A 21834-nucleotide genomic window follows, 5' to 3' on the forward strand; every position below is an offset into this window, starting at 1 on the left:
TGCTCACCAAGCAGAGAGAAACCACAGCAATGTGTGTCGCCCAGAGACACTGGCACCCTGACAGTTACAGGGGCAGATTCTTTGTGCACATTGTAAAAAGGCTGAAACCAAAGTTTCTGAAAAACCAGCTCCTTAAACCATGAACCCACATTAAAACTTGAATAAAGTCATCAGGTTCCAGACCATGGAATGTTCTGTTGTCTTTGTTTCAATCAAGGAAGATGCTTTTAATAAGCTTTTATTAGCTTTTAGTAATATTATACATGCAAGCATCCCCACCCCAGTGAAAATGCCCACTAAATTACCTCGATCAAAACGAGTAAGTATCAAGTACACATAAATGCAGCTCAAAACACTTTGCTTAACCACATCCCCACGGGAAACAGCAGTGATAAATCGTTAGCAATAAACGAAAGTTTAAGCTATACTGATATTTTAGGGTTGGTTAATTTCGTGCCAGCCACCGCAGCCAATGTTCTGTTGTCTTCGTTTCAATCCAACAAGGATGAGAAATAATTTTCACAAACTATAATCCATGAAGTCAAGAACTATTCTGAATGGATTGAGAAACCTCCCAAACTTCTTTTCTGTCTTTTAAAGCGATAAACGGGATTAGTGGGAATTAGTCCAACTGGATCGAATCCTCCTGTGTTTCTTTTTGTTTGAAAAAAATGTGAATCGGATTTCAACATTTTTTCTTTCAAAAGTTCTCCACTTAAAAATGCAAACAGGCTGCCCTGAACCAGAGGTTGCAGAGCAAACCCCTCAGCTTCCCAGATCATAAGTCGTCATTGAGAAATGCTCCCATGTTACCGTTGGCAACGCTAGTTTCTAGAACAGGCCCTGTTCTTTCATACGATCTTCCAACAAATTCTTGCTCCTAAAATGCCCTTCCTCCCTCTGCCTGCTGACGTTCCATCATCATTCAACATTCAACAAACATTTACGGGGTGGACAGAGAAGTGACATCCTTCCTATAGGCTGTTTACAATCAATGGGGGCACAGGAGTGCACAGGATAAACAAATAGGGTGTTATTCCGTGATATGGTTTGGCTGTGTCCCCACCCAAATCTCATCTTGAATTGTAATTCCCATAATCCCTATGTGTCATGGGAGGGACCTGGTGGGAGGTAATTGAACCATGGGGGTGGTTACCCCCGCACTGCTGTTCTCCTGACAGTGAGTGAGTTCTCATGAGATCTGATGGTCTTTTATAAGGGTTTCCCCCCTTTTGCTCGGGACTTCTCCTTCCTGCTGCCTTGTGAAGACGGACATGTTTGCTTCCCCTTCCACCATGATTGTAAGTTTCCGGAGGCCTCCACAGCCCTGTGGAACTGTGAGTTAATTAAACCTCTTTCCTTTATAAGGACCTGACCCTAAAATTACCCAGTCTTGGGTATGTCCTTATAGCAGCATGAGAACAGACTAGTATGTCCAGCGACACATATGATTTCCTCTATGAGGGAAAATAAGTCAGGGGAGAGAAATGAGGGGCTGCTGTTTGCAGGGGCCAGGGCAGGCCTCAGTGAGAAGGAGGCAGGGAGGGGAGGCTGGCAAAGCAAAGAACACAGGTGGGGGAGGGCAGGCGAGGACCACGCAAGGGGAGTACAGGTAGGACAGCTGGGTACTAGCACCTGTGGGTGTGGAGACGACTCTGCTTCGACTCTGAGGCAGACCTGCTGGAGGGGTCTGGGCAGAGCAGCATCCGGTCACTCACTGGGTGGAGAGCAGGCTGGGGGGTGGGAGGAGCAGGTGCTGCCTGGCATTGAGGTGGCAATGGGCAAGCGGTGAGGAGGGACTGGGCTCTGAATAGGGTTTGAAGAGCAGACGCAATCTGCTGTCAGAGCGATGTTGCCGAGTTCTGTCTGAGCAGTGAGGACAGAGATGAGAAGACCAGGGTGGAGAGAGTGTGGAGCAAGGATCTTTTAGTAGAGCCGGGGTTTTGCCATGTTGGCCAGGCTGGTCTCGAACTCCTGACCTCAAGTGATCCACCCACCTTGGTCTCGCCAAGTATAAAGATATTTTTAAAATAGAGAAAAATCAATGAAATCAAGAGATTTTTTAAAAAAAAATCAATGAAATTGATAAATATAGACTGATCAAGGAAAATGAGAGGGATGAGATAAATTACCTATGTCAAGAATGAACGATGGTTCATCATTATGAACCATACAGACAATAAAAGGATAATAAGAAAATATGCTGAACAACTTTATGCCAATCATCTGACATCTAATAATTGGATGAAATGGACAAATTCCTTAAAAGAATTACCAAAGTTTACTCAATATTACCCTGATGACTTTAATAGCCCTCTAGCTGATGCAGAAGTGAACTTCTCATTAAAAACCTTCCCACAAAGAAAACTCGAAGCCCAGATGGGTTCCCTGGTGACTACTACTACAGTTTTTAGGGAATAAGTTACATCATCCTACTCCCTGGTCACTGCAGGCCCAGCTTAAACGGACCCCAAACCAGACAGACACAGAAAACGGGAGGTCGGCCACAGAGCAATCTGCTTCACCAGCACCGTCCCCAACCCTGGAGCAAGCGTCACCAAGCTGAGTCGGGCAATACACGAAAAGGATAACGAATTGCGACCAAGTGAGTTTTCCCAGGAGAGCCAAGCAATGAAATTCCCTATACAGGCTGAGATAAAAAGCTACAGGATCATTTGAATACACGTAGAAAAGCGTTGCAGAAAATTTCACACCCACTTGTAAGAACTCTTGGAAAAATAGGACTAGAGGGAACTTCCCCAACTTAATAAAGAACACCAACAAAATACGACTCCTAACACCACTCTGGGCGGTGAAAGATCGCGCACTTTTCCCTAAGGTGTGGGCGGCAAGAAGGCGGACCCCCGCGAAGCACCGCCCACCCACGCGAGGCCAAGCCCCCTCCCGAAGCCCCGCCCATCCGGCGGGCACACCGCCTTGCGCGCCCGGCATGACGTCACTCCCACCAGGCACCTCGCCTCGTCACGCGCTGCCAGGCGCCAACCGCCGCCCTCTATACGGGTCCCGGCTCGCGCGACGACCCCAACGCGCATGCCCAGGCGCGGCGACCCCATTGGTCGCGGGCGGCGGGAGCGGCGCGGTCGCGTGCGGGCGGCGGCGGCGGCGGTGGCGGCGGCCGAGGCCGGGCGAGGGCCATGTTGAGCCTCGCGGCCAAGCTGGTGGCCTTCTTCTGGAGGACGGCGGACACCGCTAGGGAGGAAGCCGGGCGGCCGGAGCTCGAGCTCGCGGAAGGTGGCTCGCGGGAGGCGGCGGGGAGGCCGGGCGGGAGGCGGGTCCCGGGCCCTCGCGTGTCAGCCACCAGGGAGCCGCGCCCGGAGGTCTTTGAGTGCAGTGCGGCGGGCGGGAGACGCTGGGCCCGGCCTTTCCTCATCTCCCCTCGCTCGCCTCAGAGGCTGCGGACCCCCCACGCCCCCGCCCTGGGCGCCCGTCCTCCGTGAGGTCTCGCCGGTGTCACTAGCCCCCCTGGCCGCCCTCACTTTGTGTTTCTGCGCCGAGCAGCTGCCGAGGCGCCTGTCCACGTCGCTCCTCCCTGTGGGCAGCGCCACCGGCGGCTGTGTGCCTAGAAAGCCCCAGAAAACGCGGCCCCGCCGACCTCGCCTGTCCTTTCAGAACGCGCTGCGCCCACGCGCGCCTTTTCCTTGCCTTGCTTCCGAGCCCATCTTCCTAAAGCCGGGGATGCGCTCGGATTCCCGCACGATTCCTTTCTCCCGAGGTGTTTTTTTGTTTGTTTGTTCGCTTTTGTGAAACAGAGTTTTGCTCTTGTCACCCAGGCTGGAGTGCAGTGGCGCGATCTCGGCTCACCGCAACTTCCGCCTCCCGGATTCAACCGATTCTCCTGCCTCAGCCTCCCGAGTAGCTGGTGTACAGGCACCTGCCTCCACGCCCGGCTAATTTTTGTATTTTTAGTAGAGAGGGGGTTTCGCCGTGTTGGTCAGGCTGGTCTCGAACTCCTGATCTCAGGTGACCCACCCGCCTTGGCCTCCCAAAGTGCTGGGATTACAGGCGTGAGCCACCGCACCCAGCCTCTCCCGAGGTTCTGATGGCTTCTCCCGATGTTTCCTTCTGTGGGAATGAAAGCCACGGTAGTCCCTAGTTGCCTTCTGTGAGAGAAACCAGGAGCAGGCTTCAGGAGGGGAGCTTCCTGCTGCAGGCAGCGTGTTCAGGGCCTCTGGATCCACAGGGGCCGATGCCTGAGGGGCCGGCGCCCGGGGGGCCGGCTGTGTTACCTGGAGCACTTGCTCCGCAGATCTGGGTCTCTTCGGTAGAACGCTCTCAGCCGTAGCTGGAGCTCCAGCTCTTGGCAGCGCTAAGATTCCTTGCTTGTACCGTAACCAGCGCCCCAGGTTCCTCCCGTGGCTGGGAAGCTGCAGGAAAGGCGCGTTCAGGACTCAGGACCATGGCTGCAGCAGTAGCCAAATGGCTGAGGGGTGCCCTGCTCCTGGGTCAGACTTGCCTGCAAAGCCCCGAACCTTTTCTAGCAGCATATTTGTTGAGATTCTCTAGTTTTCTAAGACTGCTGCTGATGGTGATGAAAGAAGATAATCGATAGTGCTAATAAAACCGTGCATGCTAGTATCTCCCAGATGCTGATATACGTGGCAGTTTACGTAGCACTTAACTTGTGTCAGCCACGTAGAGGTCCATACATGCATGTGTGTTCTGCCACTGAACCCTCCAGCAGCTCCCTTGGGTAGTGACGATTAGTCTCCATCTTACAGATGGCAACAGGCCCAGAGTAGTTAAGGACCTCGTCCAGGTTACACCAATGGCGGTAGAAGAGCTGGAAGTCAACCCCCGCAGTCCGCTGTGGAGTCAGGGCTGTCACCTCCACAGCCACTACCTGTGCCCTTCAGAGGAAACTGGGCTGTCTGCCCCCAAACCCCACGTTCCAGACACAGCACTCTCTGATGGGATTCTCTCTGTCTCAAGTCAGCCCATTAGGCGACAGTCCTTCATGGAGGCTTTTGCACTCTGCTTTTCTCTGGTGGGACTTCACTGTAGTGTGCCCTTGCTTTTATGGCCAAGATAACTTTTGTTTACCCATCTCAGGTGACACTAAGCTGAAAACTGTACGGGGTGTCGTGACAAGGTACTGCAGCGATTATGGCATGATTGATGATTTGATCTACTTCTCCAGTGATGCTGTGACTAGCAAAGTGCTTCTGAATGTTGGACAGGAAGTGATTGCAGTTGTGGAGGAAAATAAAGTGTCCAATGGACTGAAAGCAATCAGGGTAAGGTTTGAGTTCATTTGGGAAGAGTTTTTCTTTGCCACAGTACTTTGTGTTGTTTTCCTTGTGTTTAATCTATCAGACATGACCCGGCCAAGGGAGAGAGAGTGGAATATACCTTCAAGGGGATGCTTTTGCTCTGTATGATTTCTGTTTTAAAAAATAAACAGACTGGGTACAGTGGCTCATGCCTGTAATCCCAACACTTTGGAAGGCTGAGACAGGCAGATCACTTGAGCTCAGGAGTTAGAGACCAGCCTGGGCACCATGGTGAAACCTCGTGTCTACAAAAAAAACCTCCACAAAAAGTAGTCTGGTGTAGTGGCACATGCATGTAGTCCCAGCTACATGGGAGACTGAGGCGGAAGGATTGCTTGAGCCCAGAAGGTTGAGGCTGCAGTGAATTATGATCGCATGACCATACTCCAGCCTGGGTGACAGAGCAAGACCCTGTCTCTATAAATAAACAGCAGTCATTGTAAATCATTCAAACAACATAGACATGTATACTTTAGAAAGTAAAGCTTGCCTATGAATTTATGCTGTGGAAAACATAGCAATTATGTATCTATTATTTTTGTGCTTTTTGAACAATGTAATGGTTATCACCAAAGTAACATCAATAATACACTAATTTATATTCTTAGGAGCAGAATGAGAGACTGCACTTGATTTGCATTTAAGCCTTAAGTATGGTAACTTTTCATGTTTTTTCTTTTTTTTTTTCTGAGACGGAGTCTCTGTTGCCTAGGCTGGAGTCGGCTCACTGCAAGCTCCGCCTCCCGGGTTCACGCCATTCTCCTGCCTCAGCCTCCTGAGTAGCTGGGACTACAGGCGCCCACTACCATGCCCAGTTAATATTTTTGTATTTTTAGTAGAGACAGGGTTTCACCGTGTTAGCCAGGATAGTCTCGATCTCCTGACCTCGTGATCCACCAGCCTCGGCCTCCCAAAGTGCTAGGATTACAGGCGTGAGCCACCGCGCCTGGCTTCATGTTTTTTCTGTGAATTATTTTTGTGTCCTTTGTTCACATTTTTGTTGAGTTCGACCTTTTCTCTTGTTAAAGCTTACATATTAGGGAAATTAGAGCTTTTTTTTTTTTTTTTTTTTTTTTTTTTTGAGACAGAGTCTTGCTCTGTCGCCCAGGCTGGAGTGCAGTGGCGCGATCTCCACTCACTGCAAGCTCCCCTGCCTCCCGGATTCACGCCATCCTCCTGCCCCAGCCTCCTGAGTAGCTGGGACTACAGACGCCCGTCACCACACCCGGCTAATTTTTTTGTATTTTTAGTAGAGACAGGGGTTCACTGTGTTAGCCAGGATGGTCTCGATCTCCTGACCTCGTGATCCGCCACCTTGGCCTCCCAAAGTGCTGGGATTACAGATGTGAGCCATTGTGCCCGGCCGAAATTAGAGCTTTTTAAGGAAAATTATTATATAAAAGTGTTAGGAATATTTTCCCCAGGATCATCTTCGACTGTGTTTTATAGTTTCATTTTTTGTAGTTAAGTGTGCCTCTTTTCCATGTAGCTTTTGGATGCTGTAAGAAGCCTTAGGGAGGCTTATTCCACTTCTTATTTCTAATATTCAGATTTTACCCTGAAAATTGTTTATTGACAATTGGAATTTTTTTTTTTTTAATTTTTGAGACAGAGCTTTGTACTGTCACCCAGGCTGGAGTATAGTAGTGCCATTAGCTCACTGCAGCCTCAAATTCCTGAGCTCAAGCGATTCTTCCACCCTAGCCTCCTGAGTAGCTGGGACCACAGGTACACACCATCTCACCTGACTAATTTTTAAAATTTTTTGTAGAAATGGCATCTCTGTTGCATAGGCTGATCTGAAACTCCTGGCCTCGAGTGATCCTTCTACCTCGGCCTCCCAAAGTGTTGGGATTACAGGCATAAGCCACCATGCCTGGCCTGTTTGTTGATATTTAAATATTTGACCGGCCTGGAATTTATTTTAGTGCACAGACTGAGAGAGGGAACCAGACATTGCTTTCCTAATGGCTAGCCAGTCATCTGCATTGCTCACTTTTTCCCTGCTGATTTGGAAAATTCTTTAATCATGCACCAGAATCCCACCTGCATGTGATGTGGTCCTGATGCTTATAAGGGGGTCTCATGGCATGGGTGCTGTGATAGGTGGTGAGCAGGTTTCCCTTCCTTGCTCTTATTAGCATATGGTATTTTTCTGGCTCTTCAGTTGTTCTGGATGAGTTTTGGAATCTTTTTGCTTCTCCCCCTCTGCCCAGATTTGCTTTGGGTTTGCAGATTTGCACTGAGTTTATGGATTTCATTTAGAATAATTGATATTTGGGTCACGTGGAGTCTTTTCCAACAACACATTATGTTTGTGCATTTATTTAAGTCTTCCTTTGTATTCTGTTTTTGTTTCTGAGACGGAGTCTCGCTCTGTCGCCCAGACTGGAGTGCAGTGGCGCGATCTCGACTCACTGCAAGCTCCGCTCCCTGGGTTCACGCCATTCTCCTGCCTTAGCCTCCCAAGTAACTGGGACCACAGGCGCCCGCCACCACGCCCAGCTAATTTTTTGTATTTTTTAGTAGAGACGGGGTTTCACTGTGTTAGCCAGGATGGTCTCGATCTCCTGACCTCGTGATCTACCCTCCTCAGCCTCCCAAAGTGCTGGGATTACAAGCGTGAGCCACCACGCCTGGCCCTTTGTATTCTTTTTATAGTTCAATAGTTTTCTTCATTTAGGTCTTGTGAATTTCTTATTAAATTTATCTTCAGGAGTTTTTATGTGTTCTATTAACATCATTTTCTATTGTATTTTCAAATTTATCTTTTTCTTCCTATATGGGAAAGCTTTTGGTTTTTAAATGTAATTTGGAATCTGGCAAACTTATTGAGCTATTAACTATTTTTTAAAAACACTTAAGATGGCCAGGCACAGTGGCTCATGCCTATAATCCCAACACTTTGGGAGACCAAGGTGGGTGGATCATCTGAGGTCAGGAGTTCAAGACCAGCCTGGTCAACATGGTGAAACCCCATTTCTACTAAAAATATAAAAGTAGCTGGGTGTGGTGGCACACGCCTGTAGTCCGAGCTACTCGGGAGGCTGAGACAAGAGAATCACATGAACCCAGGAGGTGGAGGCTGCAGTGAGCCAAGATCGTGCCACTGCACTCCAGCCTGGGCAAGACAGAGTGAGACTCTGTCTCAAAAAACTAAATAAATTAAATAAAATGCTTGAGACGTACTTTATTATACTATTATAGTTAGTACCATCTAATGCTTAATATCATCTTTCTCAAATTAAGAAAAATGCATACCCAATAAAATAATTCAAAGTCTAGAATTCCATCATTCAGTATGGTAGCCACCACTCATGTGCAGCTGTTTAAATTTATTAAAACTAAATGCAACTTACAGCCAGTCATGGTGGCATAAACCTAGAGTCCCAGCTACTTGGGGAGGCTGAGGCGGGAGTTCGAGACCAGCCTGGGCACATAGAGACCCTGTCCCTTAAAAATAAATGAATAAAATTATTTCCTTGGCCACATTTCAAGTGCTAAATGAAGCCTAGTGACCACCAAATTGGGCAGCACACATAGAGAACATTTTTGTCAGCTCTGGCTTAGAGACTGAATACAAAGTAGAAGAGCCTCCCTCCATGTTTCCCACCTGCACGTTCATGCTGCAGACCTGATGCTCTGGGTTTCTGTATTTACCTCATCTGGTGGGTAGTGGAGTCACTCAGACAACATGCTTGTATCTTTTATTAATTCACCAATGTTAGTATTTATGGACTTCCATCATCAGAGATGTACAACTGGCTCGTTCACACTACCCTCTTTCCCTCTCCCAATTTTTTAATTATATTTTTTCCTCCAAAGATTTCCTTTTGAACTTGAAATTACACCATAGTCCTCATGTTTTTATGTGTATTTAAAGGAGTACTCTGGGTTCAGAGTCTTTCAAAGGGGATCTGGAACTCAGAACCTGTGGAGATGATGTTTGCCTCATTCTCTGAGCTGTGGTTGTGTAGCTCACAAGCAGCCTTCCAAAGCAGGTTCTCGTACCAAATTCCTGTTGATTTTAAGACACACCATTAATTTGATAATGAAAATTTAAAATGGAAACATAGGTCTTGAGACTCATTCTGATCTCAGAAATGTGAGAATGTGGAAAAACTGGCCCCTGGGTGTCCAGCAAGTCCCAGCCCCTTTGGTGGTCAGCTGCCCTTCGCTCGTTCCATCTTGTTAGGAATGCAGGATCTTTTTTGTTATGGTGAAGAGTGTTTGTCTGTACTCACAATCTTGCTTTTATAAATTAGTAATGGATTTTTCAAGTACTTTTCAGTATCTTCCACATGATGCCATGGTTTTTGTCCCTTTGAACTGTTAACATGGTTGGAAAACATGAGCAGTTTCTGTGTTGTGAGCCGTTCTCACTTGACGAGAATGATCCCCATTTAGTATAAACCTGAATGTACTTCTGGATTTATTTTTTATTTAGGTATTTTTCTTGTGGTAAAATATGCATAATATACCATTTTAACCATGTTGAAGTGTACGGTTCAGTGGCATTAAGCACATTCACATTGTTGTGCAGCCATCACCACAATCTGTCTTCAGAACTTTTTCAGCATCCCAGTAGACACTCTGTACCCATTAAACAGTTATTCAGTGTTCTACTTTATGTCTTTATGAATTTGCCTATTCTAAACACCTCATATAAGCGGAGTCATGTGTCTGGCTATTTGACTTAGGTTTTCAAGATTTGCCCGTGTAGCATGTATCAAAAGTTAATTCCTTTTTTATGGCTGAATATTCCATTGTGTGATTTTGTTTCTCCATTCATCTGTTGATGGACATTTGGGTTGTTTCTACTTTTTGGTTGTGAATTGTGCTGCCATGAACAAGTGTCTGTCTGAGTCCCTGTTTGGTTCTTTGGGGCTGTGCCTAGGAAGAGAATTACTGGGCCATATGGTAAGTCTAGGTTTAACTTTGTGAGGAACCAGATGTTTTCCACAGCAGCTGCACCATTTTATGTTCCCACCAACGGTGCATGAGGTTTCTACTTCCTCTGTATCTTTGCCAGCACTTGCTATTTTCTTTTTCTTTTTTTTTTCTTTTGGCAGTAGCCATTCCTCGTAGTTGTGAGGTACTATCTCACTGTGGTTTTGATTTGCATGTCCCTAAGGATTTGTGAGGACATCTTTTCGTGTGCTTATTGGCCGTCTGTATATCTTCTTGGGAGAACTGTCTACTCAAATCCTTTGCCTGTTTTGAAATTAGGTTGTTTTCTTGTTGTAGGAATTCTTTATATATTCTGGATATTAATCTCTCATCACATACTTGATTTGCAAATATTTTCTCTCATTTTATCAATTGTCTTTTCACTTTCTTCATAGTATCCTTTGATGCACAGATGTTTTAAATTTTGGTGGAAGTCTAATTTGTCTCTTATTGCCTGTACTTCTGATGTCACAGTCAAGATACCGTTGACTAATCCAAGAATATTAAGATTTTTTTCTACTAAGAGTTTCATAGTTTTTGCTTTTAAATTTAAGTCTTTGATTCATTTAAAAAAATACTTTTTGAGACAGGATTTCACTTTGTTGCCCAGGCTGTGGTGCAGCAGCACAGTCACAGCTCACTGCAGTCTCAACCTCCCAGGCTGAAGTGATCCTTCCACCTTAGCCACCTGAGCAGCTGGGACTACGGGTGTGTGTCACCTCACCCAATTTTTGTATTTTTTGTAGAGATGGGGCCTCCCTATGTTGCCCAGGCTGGTCTCGAACTCCTGGGCTCAAGTGATCCGCCCACCCCATGCCTTCCCAAATGCTGGGATTATAGGGCTGAGCCACTTTAATCCATTTTGAGTTAATTTTTGTGTATGGTGTAAGATGAGGGTCTAACTTTATTATTTTGCCCATGGTTATTTTTCCCGCACTATTTTTTTTTTAAAGACTGAACAATTGCAGTTTATCGAATGGTCCTTGTCAAAAATCAGTTGACTGCACATGCAAGGGTATATTTCTGAACTCTCTTTACTATTCCATTGGTTTATATTTCTCTCCTTACACTGGTGCCACACTAGTTTGATGACTGTGACTTTGTAGGAAGTTTTGAAATCAAGGGGTATGAGACCGTCAATTTTGTTACTCCTTTTCAAGACCATTTTGGCTATTCATGGTCCCTTGAGATTCCATTAGAATTTTAGATGGGTTTTTCTATTTATATACAAATAGACCCATAGGACTTTGATAGGGATTGCATTGAATTTGTTGGGGTTTTTTTTTGTTGTTGTTGTTGTTCTTTTTTTGAGACGGAGTCTCGCTCTGTCGCCCAGGCTGGAGTGCAGTGGAGCAATCTCTACTCACTGCAAGCTCCGCCTCCCGGGTTCACGCCATTCTCCTGCCTCAGTCTCCCAAGTAGCTGGGACCACAGGCGCCCACCACCTCGCCCGGCTAGTTTTTTGTATTTGTTAGTAGAGATGGGGTTTTACCATGTTAGCCAGGATGGTCTCGATCTCCTGACCTCGCGATCCGCCTGTCTCAGCCTCCCAAAGTGCTGGGATTACAGGCTTGAGCCACCGCCCTCGGCCTGTTGGAGTTTTTTTGTTGTTTGTTTGAAATAGAGTCTTGTTCTGTCGCCCAGGATGGAGTGCAATGATGCGATCTTGACTCATTGCAACTTCCGTTTCCTGGGTTCAAGCAATTCTCATGCCTCAGCCTTCCAAGTAGCTGGGACTGCAGGTGCTTGCCACTACACCCAGCTAATTTTTTTTGTATTTTTAGTAGAGATGGGGTTTCACCATGTTGACCAGGCTGATCTTGAACTCCTGACCTCAAGTGATTCGCCTGCCTCGACCTCCCAAAGTGCTGGAATTACAGGCGTGAGCACCACACCCAGCCTGAATTTGTGTAATAGATCACTTTTGGTAGTATTGCCATCTTAATAAGTCTTAAGATTGTCATCTTAATAATTAGGTATTAACATCTTAATCTCTTATAATCACTTTGGGTAGTATTGCCATCTTAATAGTTAAGTTTTTTTTTTTTTTTTTTTTTTTTTTTTTTTTGAGACGGAGTCTCACACTGTTGCCCAGGCTGGAGTACAGTGGCGCGATCTCGGCTCACTGCAAGCTCCGCCTCCCGGGTTCCCGCCATTCTCCTGCCTCAGCCTCCTGAGTAGCTGGGACTACAGGCGCCCGCCACCGCGCCCGGCTAATTTTTTTGTATTTTTAGTAGAGACGGGGTTTCAATGTGGTCTCGATCTCCTGACCTTGTGATCCGCCCGCCTCGGCCTCCCAAAGTGCTGGGATTACAGGCTTGAGCCACCGTGCCCGGCCAATAGTTAAGTTTTAAGATTGTCATCTTGGCCGGGTATGGTGGCTCAAGCCCGTAATCCCAGCACTTTGGGAGGCCGAGGCGGGTGGATCGCAAGGTCAGGAGATCGAGACCATCCTGGTTAACACGGAGAAACCCCATCTCTACTAAAAATACAAAAAATTAGCTAGGCGTGGTGGCGGGTGCATGTAGTCCCAGCTACTCAGGAGGCTGAGGCGGGAGAATGGCGTGAACCCCGGAGGTGGAGCTTGCAGTGAGCAGAGATTGCTCCACTGCATTCCAGCCTGGGCGACAGAGCGAGACTCCATCTCAAAAAATAAAATAAAAAGATTGTCATCTTAATAATATTAGGTTTTCAAATTCATGATCATGGTTGTCTTGCCGTTTATTGAGGTATTTAATTCATTCATTAGTGTCATTGTACGCATCTTCCATCTCCTTAGTTAGGTTACTAAGTGTTCTTAGGGATTAACCTATTAACCTAACAATGCTGTTATAAATGGAATTGTTTGCTGTTTCTTTGGAATCCTTTTTCTTGATTTCCTTTTTGGATTTTTCATTTCAAATGTATGGAAATCTGATTTTTGTATATTTGCGTCCTGTGCTTGGATTCATTTATTAGCTCTAACCATTTTTTGTTTTATTTACATGTGTGGAATCTTTAGAGTTTTCCACAGATGAGATCCTACCATCTGTGAATAAAGATAATTGAAATTTGAAAGTCTTGAAGTGAGCATGGGCATCCTTACCTGGTTCCTGATCTTAGAGGAAAGCTTTCGGCCTTTCACCATTGAGTGCGGTGTTTGTTGTGAGTTTTTTATTTATGGCCTTTCTCGTGTTGAGATTTCCTGCAATTCCTAGTTTATTGAGTGTGCATCATGAAAAGTGTTGATTTTGTCAAATGCTTTTTGTGCATCAGTTGAGATCATCGTGATTTTTTTCCCTCATCAATGTAATATGGTGACTGATTTTCCTATGTTGAAACACTTGCATTCTGGGATAAACCCCATTTAGTCATGGGATATAATCCTTTTAATATGCTGCTGCATTCAGTTTGATAATATTTTGTTAAGAATTTTTGCATCAGTGTTCATAAGGGATTGCTGTAGACTCAATGTAGGTGTCCCCCAAAATACGTATGTTGAAATCCTGACCCCAGCGCGATCTTATTAGGAGGCTTTGGTGGGTGATTAGGTCACGGGGCAGAGCCCTTAAGAAACCTTAGGCCGGGCGCGGTGGCTCAAGCCTGTAATCCCAGCACTTTGGGAGGCCGAGACGGGCGGATCACGAGGTCAGGAGATCGAGACCATCCTGGCTAACACGGTGAAACCCCGTCTCTACTAAAAAATACAAAAAACTAGCCAGGCGAGGTGGCGGGCGCTGTAGTCCCGGCTACTCGGGAGGCTGAGACAGGAGAATGGCGTAAAAACCCGGGAGGCAGAGCTTGCAGTGAGCTGAGATCCGGCCACTGCACTCCAGCCTGGGCGACACAGCGAGACTCCGTCTCAAAAAAAAAAAAAAAAAAAAAAAGAAACATACCCCAGAGAACCCCTTTGCCCTTTCTGCCAACAGCAGGAAGACACCGACTGTGAACCAGGAAGAGGGCCCTCACCAGACCCGGAATCTGCCAGGGCCTTGATCTTGGACTTGCAGCCCTAATGGACTCAGACAGGCATTCCAGCCTATAGTTTGCTTTTCTTGTAGTTCTTGTATTATGGTTTAAAGAGCAGTTTGTGTGTTTTACAGGTAGAAGCTGTCTCTGATAAATGGGAAGACGACAGCAGAAACCAAGGCAGTCCCTCAGACTGCAGCCCCCGAGTGTTGATTGGCTGTGTGACTTCTCTGGTGGAGGGCGCAGGCTGTATCAGTCAGACCACCTACTTCTCTCTGGAGAGTGTGTGCGAAGGTACGCTCAAGGGTCTGTTTCACATTTAAAATTAGGTTTTGTCTTTTAAATGATTGTTATGGGCCAGGCACAGTGGCTCGTGCCTGTAATCCCAGCACTTTGTCAGGCTGAGACGGGAGGATCGCTTGAGCTCAGGAGTTGGAGGCTGCAGTGAGCTATGATCCAGCCACTACACTCCAGCCTGGATGACGGAACACAACCCTGTGTCTAGATTTGTGATGGCTACACACATCATTGAAGGGATCAGGTTTGGGCATGCTTTGTTGAGAGGGTTTGGGGATTAGAGTAGCTCCTCCAGGTGTTGGCTTTACACAGAGGGTCTTGGATATTGAGTGGACTTTGGGAGAGGGGACCAGGTCACTGTTTTGTTTTTGTGTTTTTGTTTTTGTTTTTCGAGATGGAGTCTCACTCTGTTTCCCAGGCTGGAGTGCAGTGGCGTGATCTCAGCTCACTATAACCTCTGCCTCCTGGGTTCGATTGATTCTCCTGCCTCAGCCTCCCGAGTAGCTGGGATTACAGGTGTGCACCACCATGCCCAGCTAATTTTTTGTATTTTTAGTAAAGATGGGGTTTCACCAGGTTGGTCGGGCTGATCTGGAACTCTTGACCTTAGATGATCCACCCACCTCGGCCTCCCAAAGTGTTGGGATTACAGGCATGAGCCACCGCACCCAGCCAGGTCACTGTTGAAACTTGTGTTTTTATGTGTTTTGTGTTCATTTGTTAAATGTAGTCGGTAATTTCTGGGTAGTTGTTGCTTCCATTTAATTATAGTGTTTTGATCTAAGTTAGTGTTACAGGAATACTGAGGTACTATTTAAAGTACTTTAGATGTTTTAAAATAGGGCTTGGGGATAACACTGTTTCTTTCCAAAAGTATATATCCTTTTACTTTCTTTTTTTTTTTTTTTTTTTTTGAGACGGAGTCTCACTCTGTCGCCCAGGCTGGAGTGCAGTGGTGAAATCTCGGCTTACTGCAAGCTCTGCCTCCTGGGTGCACGCCATTCTCCTGCCTCAGCCTCTGGAGTAGCTGGGATTACAGGCGCCCGCCACCACGCCCGGCTAATTTTTTTGTATTTTTAGTAGAGACGGGGTTTCGCTGTGTTAGCCAGGATGGTCTGGATCTCCTGACCTCATGATCCGCCCGCCTCGGCCTCCCAAAGTGCTGGGATTACAGGCGTGAGCCACCGCGCCTGGCCCTAGGACATGGTCTTCTTAAAATACTCCCTGACCTTGAAGTCAGTGCCCTAGCATATTTTAATGTCTTCTGTTTTCTTTCTGTTCTTTTTTTGAGACGGAGTCTCGCTCTGTGGTCCAGGCTAGAGTGCAGTGGCACGATCTCGGCCTCCCAGGTTCACACCATTCTCCTGCCTCAGCATCCCGAGTAGCTGGGACTAGAGGCACCCGCCACTGCGCCCGGTAATTTTTTGTGTTTTTAGTAGAGACAGGGTTTCACCGTGGTCTCGATCTCCTGACCTCGTGATCTGCCCGCTTCAGCCTCCCAAAGTGCTGGGATTACAGGCGTGAGCCACCGCGCCCGGCCTCTCTTTTCACATAGACAGTAATTTCACCATGGCTCACATGTTGAATGTAGATGTCAGCTGATATTTGTGCTGTTACGTGTTCATCACCAGCTTTCTGGATAAAGAAACTCAGTATTCAATTATACTCTTTTTTTTTGAGCTTCCAGAGTGCTTATTGCAAAATAACAAAAAGATTTTAACTACCTGTACCATGGCACACCTGTGCAGACCACCTCTCTGTTCTGTCAGCACTGCTCAGCCACTTCATGTCACTGAACCTGCAGTTTTCCACCAGCTGCGGAAGGCCCAGTGGTGTCTTGCGTCTGGCAGGCCATGGCTGGGGCCATAGCCCAGCTCTCTGGCACACTGAGGGGCTGGCTGGACCATTGAGTGCTCCCCTCACACCTGAGCGCAGGTGTCTCTCTGTCCCTGAGCACTGTGTGTGTCCCTGACAGGGAGGTGCCACAAACACTACAGGACAGGGGAAGGGGGATGCCACCTGCCCTCAGATGTGCCACATGGGGCAGGACTGCCATGAGCATGCACAGTGCACCTTCTGGAGCCTAGAGGTGTGAGTGAGAGGCTCCAACTCAGCTCATTTTATTGCAGTGGTTAATATTAATACTTCGGCCGGGCGCGGTGGCTCAAGCCTGTAATCCCAGCACTTTGGGAGGCCAAGGCGGGTGGATCACGAGATCAGGAGATCGAGACTATCCTGGCTAACATGGTGAAACCCCGTCTCTACTAAAAATACAAAAAACTAGCCGGGCGTGGTGGCGGGCGCCTGTAGTCTCAGCTATTTGGGAGGCTGAGGCAGGAGAATGGCGTGAACCCGGGAGGCGGAGCTTGCAGTGAGCCGAGATCACGCCACTGCACTCCAGTCTGGGAGACACAGCAAGACTCCGTCTCAAAAAAAAAAAAAAAAAAAAAAATTAATACTTCAGGGTTTTTAATTCCAAAATATGTTTCTCACAGTAGTAGAAAGTGCCTTTTAAATGTTCAAATGTATCCTCAGATATGATAGAAATGATTTCAGTCTACCACGACCTCAGAATAACTTACGCACTTTAACACTGCTATGGCTTTTCCCTGGCGGTTTTAGGCTTCGAGCCCTGCAAGGGAGACTGGGTAGAGGCTGAGTACCGGATCCGGCCTGGCACATGGAACAGCGAAGCCACCTCGGTGAAGCCGCTGAGATACAAGCGCGTGGACAAGGTAGCGTGCCGACGGGTGGCTCCTCTCTGTGCTTCTAGCAGACCTGCCATCAGGGGTAACTTGCACAGCCCAGGCTGCTTCTGCATGTGTTGGGAGCCTGGAAAAATACAGCTTAGTCATGGCCAAAGAGGAGTGTGTTTTCCTATTGATAATGCTGTGTTTCCTTAGGAAACAGTAACCCTGAGTGCTTGCGTAGCTAAATTCTAAGGTCTACAGCTTACGCGACAGTACTAAAATGTTCTAAGGAGAAAGGTGTGTTAGAGAAATATTGGACTATGTAACAAACCTGCACGTTATCCACATGTACCCTAGAACTTAAAGTATAATTTAAAAAAAAAAAAAAAAAAGGAAAGAAAATATAGAAGGAAAAAAAAAAAAAGAGAAATATTGAACGAGTGCTATGGGATGGCGGACTTGAGCTTCCTGGTGCAGCTTGTGTGCTTTGGGCTGACTTGGGTGTGCATTAGAGCTGTGCCCTGGCGTCGTGCAGCACCTGCTTCCCGTGACGCTCAGCTCTGTGCTCCCAGGTCTGCATCTCTAGCCTCTGTGGAAGGAACGGGGTGATAGAGGAAAGCATCTTCTTCACCTTGGACTCCTTGAAACTGCCAGACGGGTACACACCCCGGAGAGGTGACATGGTCAATGCAGTGGTGGTGGAGAGCAGCCAGTCGTGCTACGTCTGGAGGGCACTCTGTATGACCCTAGTGAAGAGGCGGTAAGAAAACGCTTTTCTGGCCAGGCGCGGTGGCTCACGCCTGTAATCCCAACACTTTGGAAGGCCGAGGCGGGTGGATCATGAGGTCAGGAGTTTGAGACCAGCCTGACCAACATGGTGAAATCTGTCTCTACTAAAAGTACAAAATTAGCTGGCGCTGGTGGTGGGTGCCTGTAATCCCAGCTACTCGGGAGGCTGAGGCAGGAAAATTGCTTAAACCTGAGAGGCAAAGGTTGCAGTGAGCTCAGATCGCGCCACTGCACTCAGGCTTGGGCGACAAGCAAAACTCTGTCGCAATAAATGAAAACGCTTTTCTTCTTTGGGATGTGAAAGGCCCAATTTAAGCATATTTTGAAAAGTTACTTTAGTAAGCCAAATAGTAGACATTTTAAGCCCTGAGTTGTTGAGGTAAAAGGAGAGCATCCCTAGCACTTCGGGAGGCCGTGGCAGGAGAATTGCTTGAGCCCAGGAATTTGAGACCAGCCTGAGGAACATAGTGAGACCCTATCTCTACAAAACATTAAAAAATTAGCCAAGCGTGGTGGTGTGTGCCCCTGGTCCCAGCTAGGCACGAGGCTGAAGCAGGAAGATTGCTTGAGCCTAGGAGCTTGAGGCTGCTGTGAGCTGAGATCGTGCTACCGCACTCTAGCCTGAGCAACAGAGCAAGACTCAGTCTTTAAAAAAAGAGAAAGGAAAAGGAGGCTGGGCATGGTGGCTCACGCCTGTAATCCCAACACTTTGGGATGCCAAGGCGGGTGGATCACAAGGTCAGGAGTTTGAGACCAGCCTGGCCAACATGGAAACTCTTGTTTCTGCTAAAAATACAACAATTAGCTGGGTGTGGTGGCAGGCACCTGTAATCCCAGCTACTCGGGAGGCTGAGGCAGGAGAATCACTTGAACCCAGTAGGCAGGGGTTGCAGTGAGGTGAGATCGTGCCACTGCACTCTAGCTTGGGTGACAGAGGGAGACACCGTCTCAAAAAATAAAAAAGACTGTCTTGCCTGGGTGCGGTGGCTCACGCCTGTAATCCCAGCACTTTGGAAGGCCGAGGCAGGGTAGATCACGAGGTCGGGAGATCGAGACCATCCTGGCTAACATGGTGAAACCCCGTCTCTACTAAAAATACAAAAAATTAGCTGGGCGTGGTGGTGGGCACCTGTAGTTCCAGCTACTCAGGAGGCTGAGGCAGGAGAATGGTGTGAACCCGGGAGGCGGAGCTTGCAGTGAGCCTCTCGAGATCGCACCACTGCACTCCAGCCTGGGCAACAGGGCGAGACTCCGTCTCAAAAAAAGAGAGACTGTCTTTTGGAGGCTTTCAGCCATCTCCATGGTTGACTGCAGATGGAGTTAGGGGTCCCTCTTCATCCTTCATCTTACATTGGTGATTGACATTTTTGGTGGATTTTTCTCTTGTTGTTTCACATTTTGGCATTTAAAAAAATGCATTGAACATGGTTCTTAAAATTATTGGATTTCCAGCCAGCCACAGTGTCTCATGCCTGTAATCCTACCATCTTGGGAGACCAAGACGGGCGGATTACCTGAGCTCAGGAGTTCAAAACCAGCCTGGGCAACATGGTGAAACCCCGTCTCTACTAAAATGCAAAAAATTAGCCAGGCATGGTGGCACACACCCTTGATTCCAGCTACTCTGGAGGCTGAGTCAGGAGAATTGCTTGAACCCGGGAGGCGGAAGATGCAGTGAGCAGAGATCGTGCCACTGCACTCCAGCCTGGGTAACAGAGCCAGACTCCATCTCCAATTAAAACAAAAAATTATTAGATTTCCTGTATCTGTGTTCTTTGTGTGCTAGACATGAAAAGGCTTCCCTGAGTTCGCTACTTGCGGGGCAGCCCCAGCTCTGACCCACCCCTCCCTGCCTGCCTGTAACTGAAAGGTATGTGAGGCGGGCCTCAATCAAGTTAGAAGTTCACTTTGCCAAAGTGAAGGACATACCTGGGAAAAAGGACCACAAATCCACAGGAACAATCTGTGGTTCTTGCCCTTTTCCGAAGATGATTTTGAGGCCTTCGATATTTAAAAGAGAAAAGTGGGCTGGAGGAGAAAGAGGGTATGGTCACATGACTGGATACACATTTGCAAGAGGTAAGGAAAAGGAACGGGGCGGGGGGGGGGGGGAGTTTTGGTTATGTAAATCAGCACTTTGATGTAAGAGAAGGTAGGTAACATGGAGATGTTTAACCTTGTCTCATAGCTCTCTGCTTAGGGACAAAGGAAAGGCAGCTTCTTGCATGACTCAGCTTCTGGCTGAGTTTTTTCCTTTTGGCATGGTGAGTGGGGTACTGAGTCTTTTTTTTTTCTTTTCTTTTCTCTTTTTTTTTTTTTTTTTTTTTTTTGAGACGGAGTCTCTCTCTGTCACCCAGGCTGGAGTGCAGTGGTGCGATCTCAGCTCACTGCAAGTTCCACCTTCCGTGTTCATGCCATTCTCCCGCCTCAGCCTCCTGAGTACCTGGGATTACAGGCACCCGCCACCACGCCTGGCTAATCTTGTTGTATTTTTAGTAGAGACAGGGTTTCACTGTGTTAGCCAGGATGGTCTCAATCTCCTGACCTCATGATCCGCCCGCCTTGGCCTCCCAAAGTGCTGGGATTACAGGTGTGAGCCACCGCACCCGGCCGTGAGTCTTTATTTTCTTTTTACACTCCTCACTCACCACCAGTGAGCTTCTGAGACATGTCCTCCATCAGTCCACTTATTTTTGATCCCGGTAGAATGCAGGTTCTGTTTGGGGAAAGCGTCTGCTTTCCAGCCCTGTATCTGGTGCCTGGCTGGGCCTCTGGGTGCGGACAGACAACCCTGTGTTAACTGAGCCACGGGCGTGTAGAACAGCGCACCCCATGTCAGGGAGCTGCCGGAAGGTGGACTAGGGGCTGTGGGGGTGTGTTAACGGGACAGGACCTGGTGGGCTGTGCCTCCCAGGCGCCTCGCCTCATGGCACACTGGCAGATGCTTGTTTGGGTGCTTGGAGCCCAGTTCCCCCTCCCCACTGGACCCTGCTTTCCTTTGGGAGGGTGTCTAGGGCCCATCTCCTGGGCGAGGATGTGACATGCACTCCATCTGACCACAGAGGCCTGGGACACACAGGAGCTCTGCTTTCAGCCCAGTCTGCGGAGCCTGCCGGTGCCAGGACATAAGACAGGGTGGGGTTCCTTGACCTGCACCTCCTCCCTGTGTCTGAGTCAACTCCTCAGGCTTCCCATCTGTTCTCTGACCTCATCCCCAGGCAGAAGCTGTGGCGTCCCATTCTTGCATCAGGCCCAGAAAGCCCGGGCCTGCAGCGTGGCCTGGGGTCTGCAGGGATTCACCAGGGTGGGATTCACCAGGGCCGCTAAGGAGACAGCACAGCACCAAACCTGCGCTTTCCTCACTCTTCTCTTTAGGCTAGAAATGCTTGAAAAAGACCTGTTTCTGCCCCAACAGCATTTCCCCACTGAGGCCTCCTGACCACAGAGTAGAAGCTGCTGGGATAGGCGAGCCAGGGAAGCCAGGGCGCCTGTTCCTCAGCTGGTGGCCCCAGGTGGGGCGACCCCTCTGCCCTCCAGAAACAGATCATGTGCCAAGAGTGAGCTCCTGATCTCCGCTCAGTCCTGCAACTTCCCATGCAAGAGCTCCGCAGCTTCTCCTGTGGGGGCTGAGCCAGGGACAGGCAGTAGCATCTGACGACTCCTTCCTGCAAAATCCCCACCCCCTCCAGCAATGCTGTGGACTCTCTGCCCCTGCACCTCCCTTGCCACACCTGGGCACATGGAGAAGGGAGAGCCGGACAGGCGCCCGCCAGGGGGAGCTGCTCTGTAACTGGGAACCTCACTGAGTTTGCAGCAGGGGCCAGAATTGTGGGGAGCCATTCTAGAGACCCCATTTTTTTTTATGGCGC

The 21834-nt window shown here is 48.0% G+C and overlaps 1 protein-coding gene across 3 annotated transcripts in view; it reads left to right on the forward strand.

Annotated features, from left to right (window-relative positions):
- Nucleotides 1-3094: 3094 nt before the first annotated feature.
- Nucleotides 3095-21834, forward strand: part of LOC105489765 (Mov10 like RNA helicase 1) — a 70453-nt gene continuing 51713 nt past the window's right edge. For all 3 annotated transcript variants that reach the window (XR_011614255.1, XM_071080785.1, XM_071080786.1), the window contains exons 1-5: nt 3095-3252; nt 5071-5255; nt 14324-14483; nt 17109-17221; nt 17749-17936. Coding sequence is in view for 2 of the 3 variants with exons in the window: in XM_071080785.1 (XP_070936886.1) it covers nt 3156-3252; nt 5071-5255; nt 14324-14483; nt 17109-17221; nt 17749-17936 (743 nt within the window). In the remaining variant the exon portion in view is untranslated. The remainder of the gene's footprint in view (nt 3253-5070; nt 5256-14323; nt 14484-17108; nt 17222-17748; nt 17937-21834) is intronic.

This window comes from Macaca nemestrina, chromosome 15, assembly GCF_043159975.1.
Source record: "Macaca nemestrina isolate mMacNem1 chromosome 15, mMacNem.hap1, whole genome shotgun sequence".
NCBI classification, from domain to species: domain Eukaryota; kingdom Metazoa; phylum Chordata; class Mammalia; order Primates; family Cercopithecidae; genus Macaca; species Macaca nemestrina.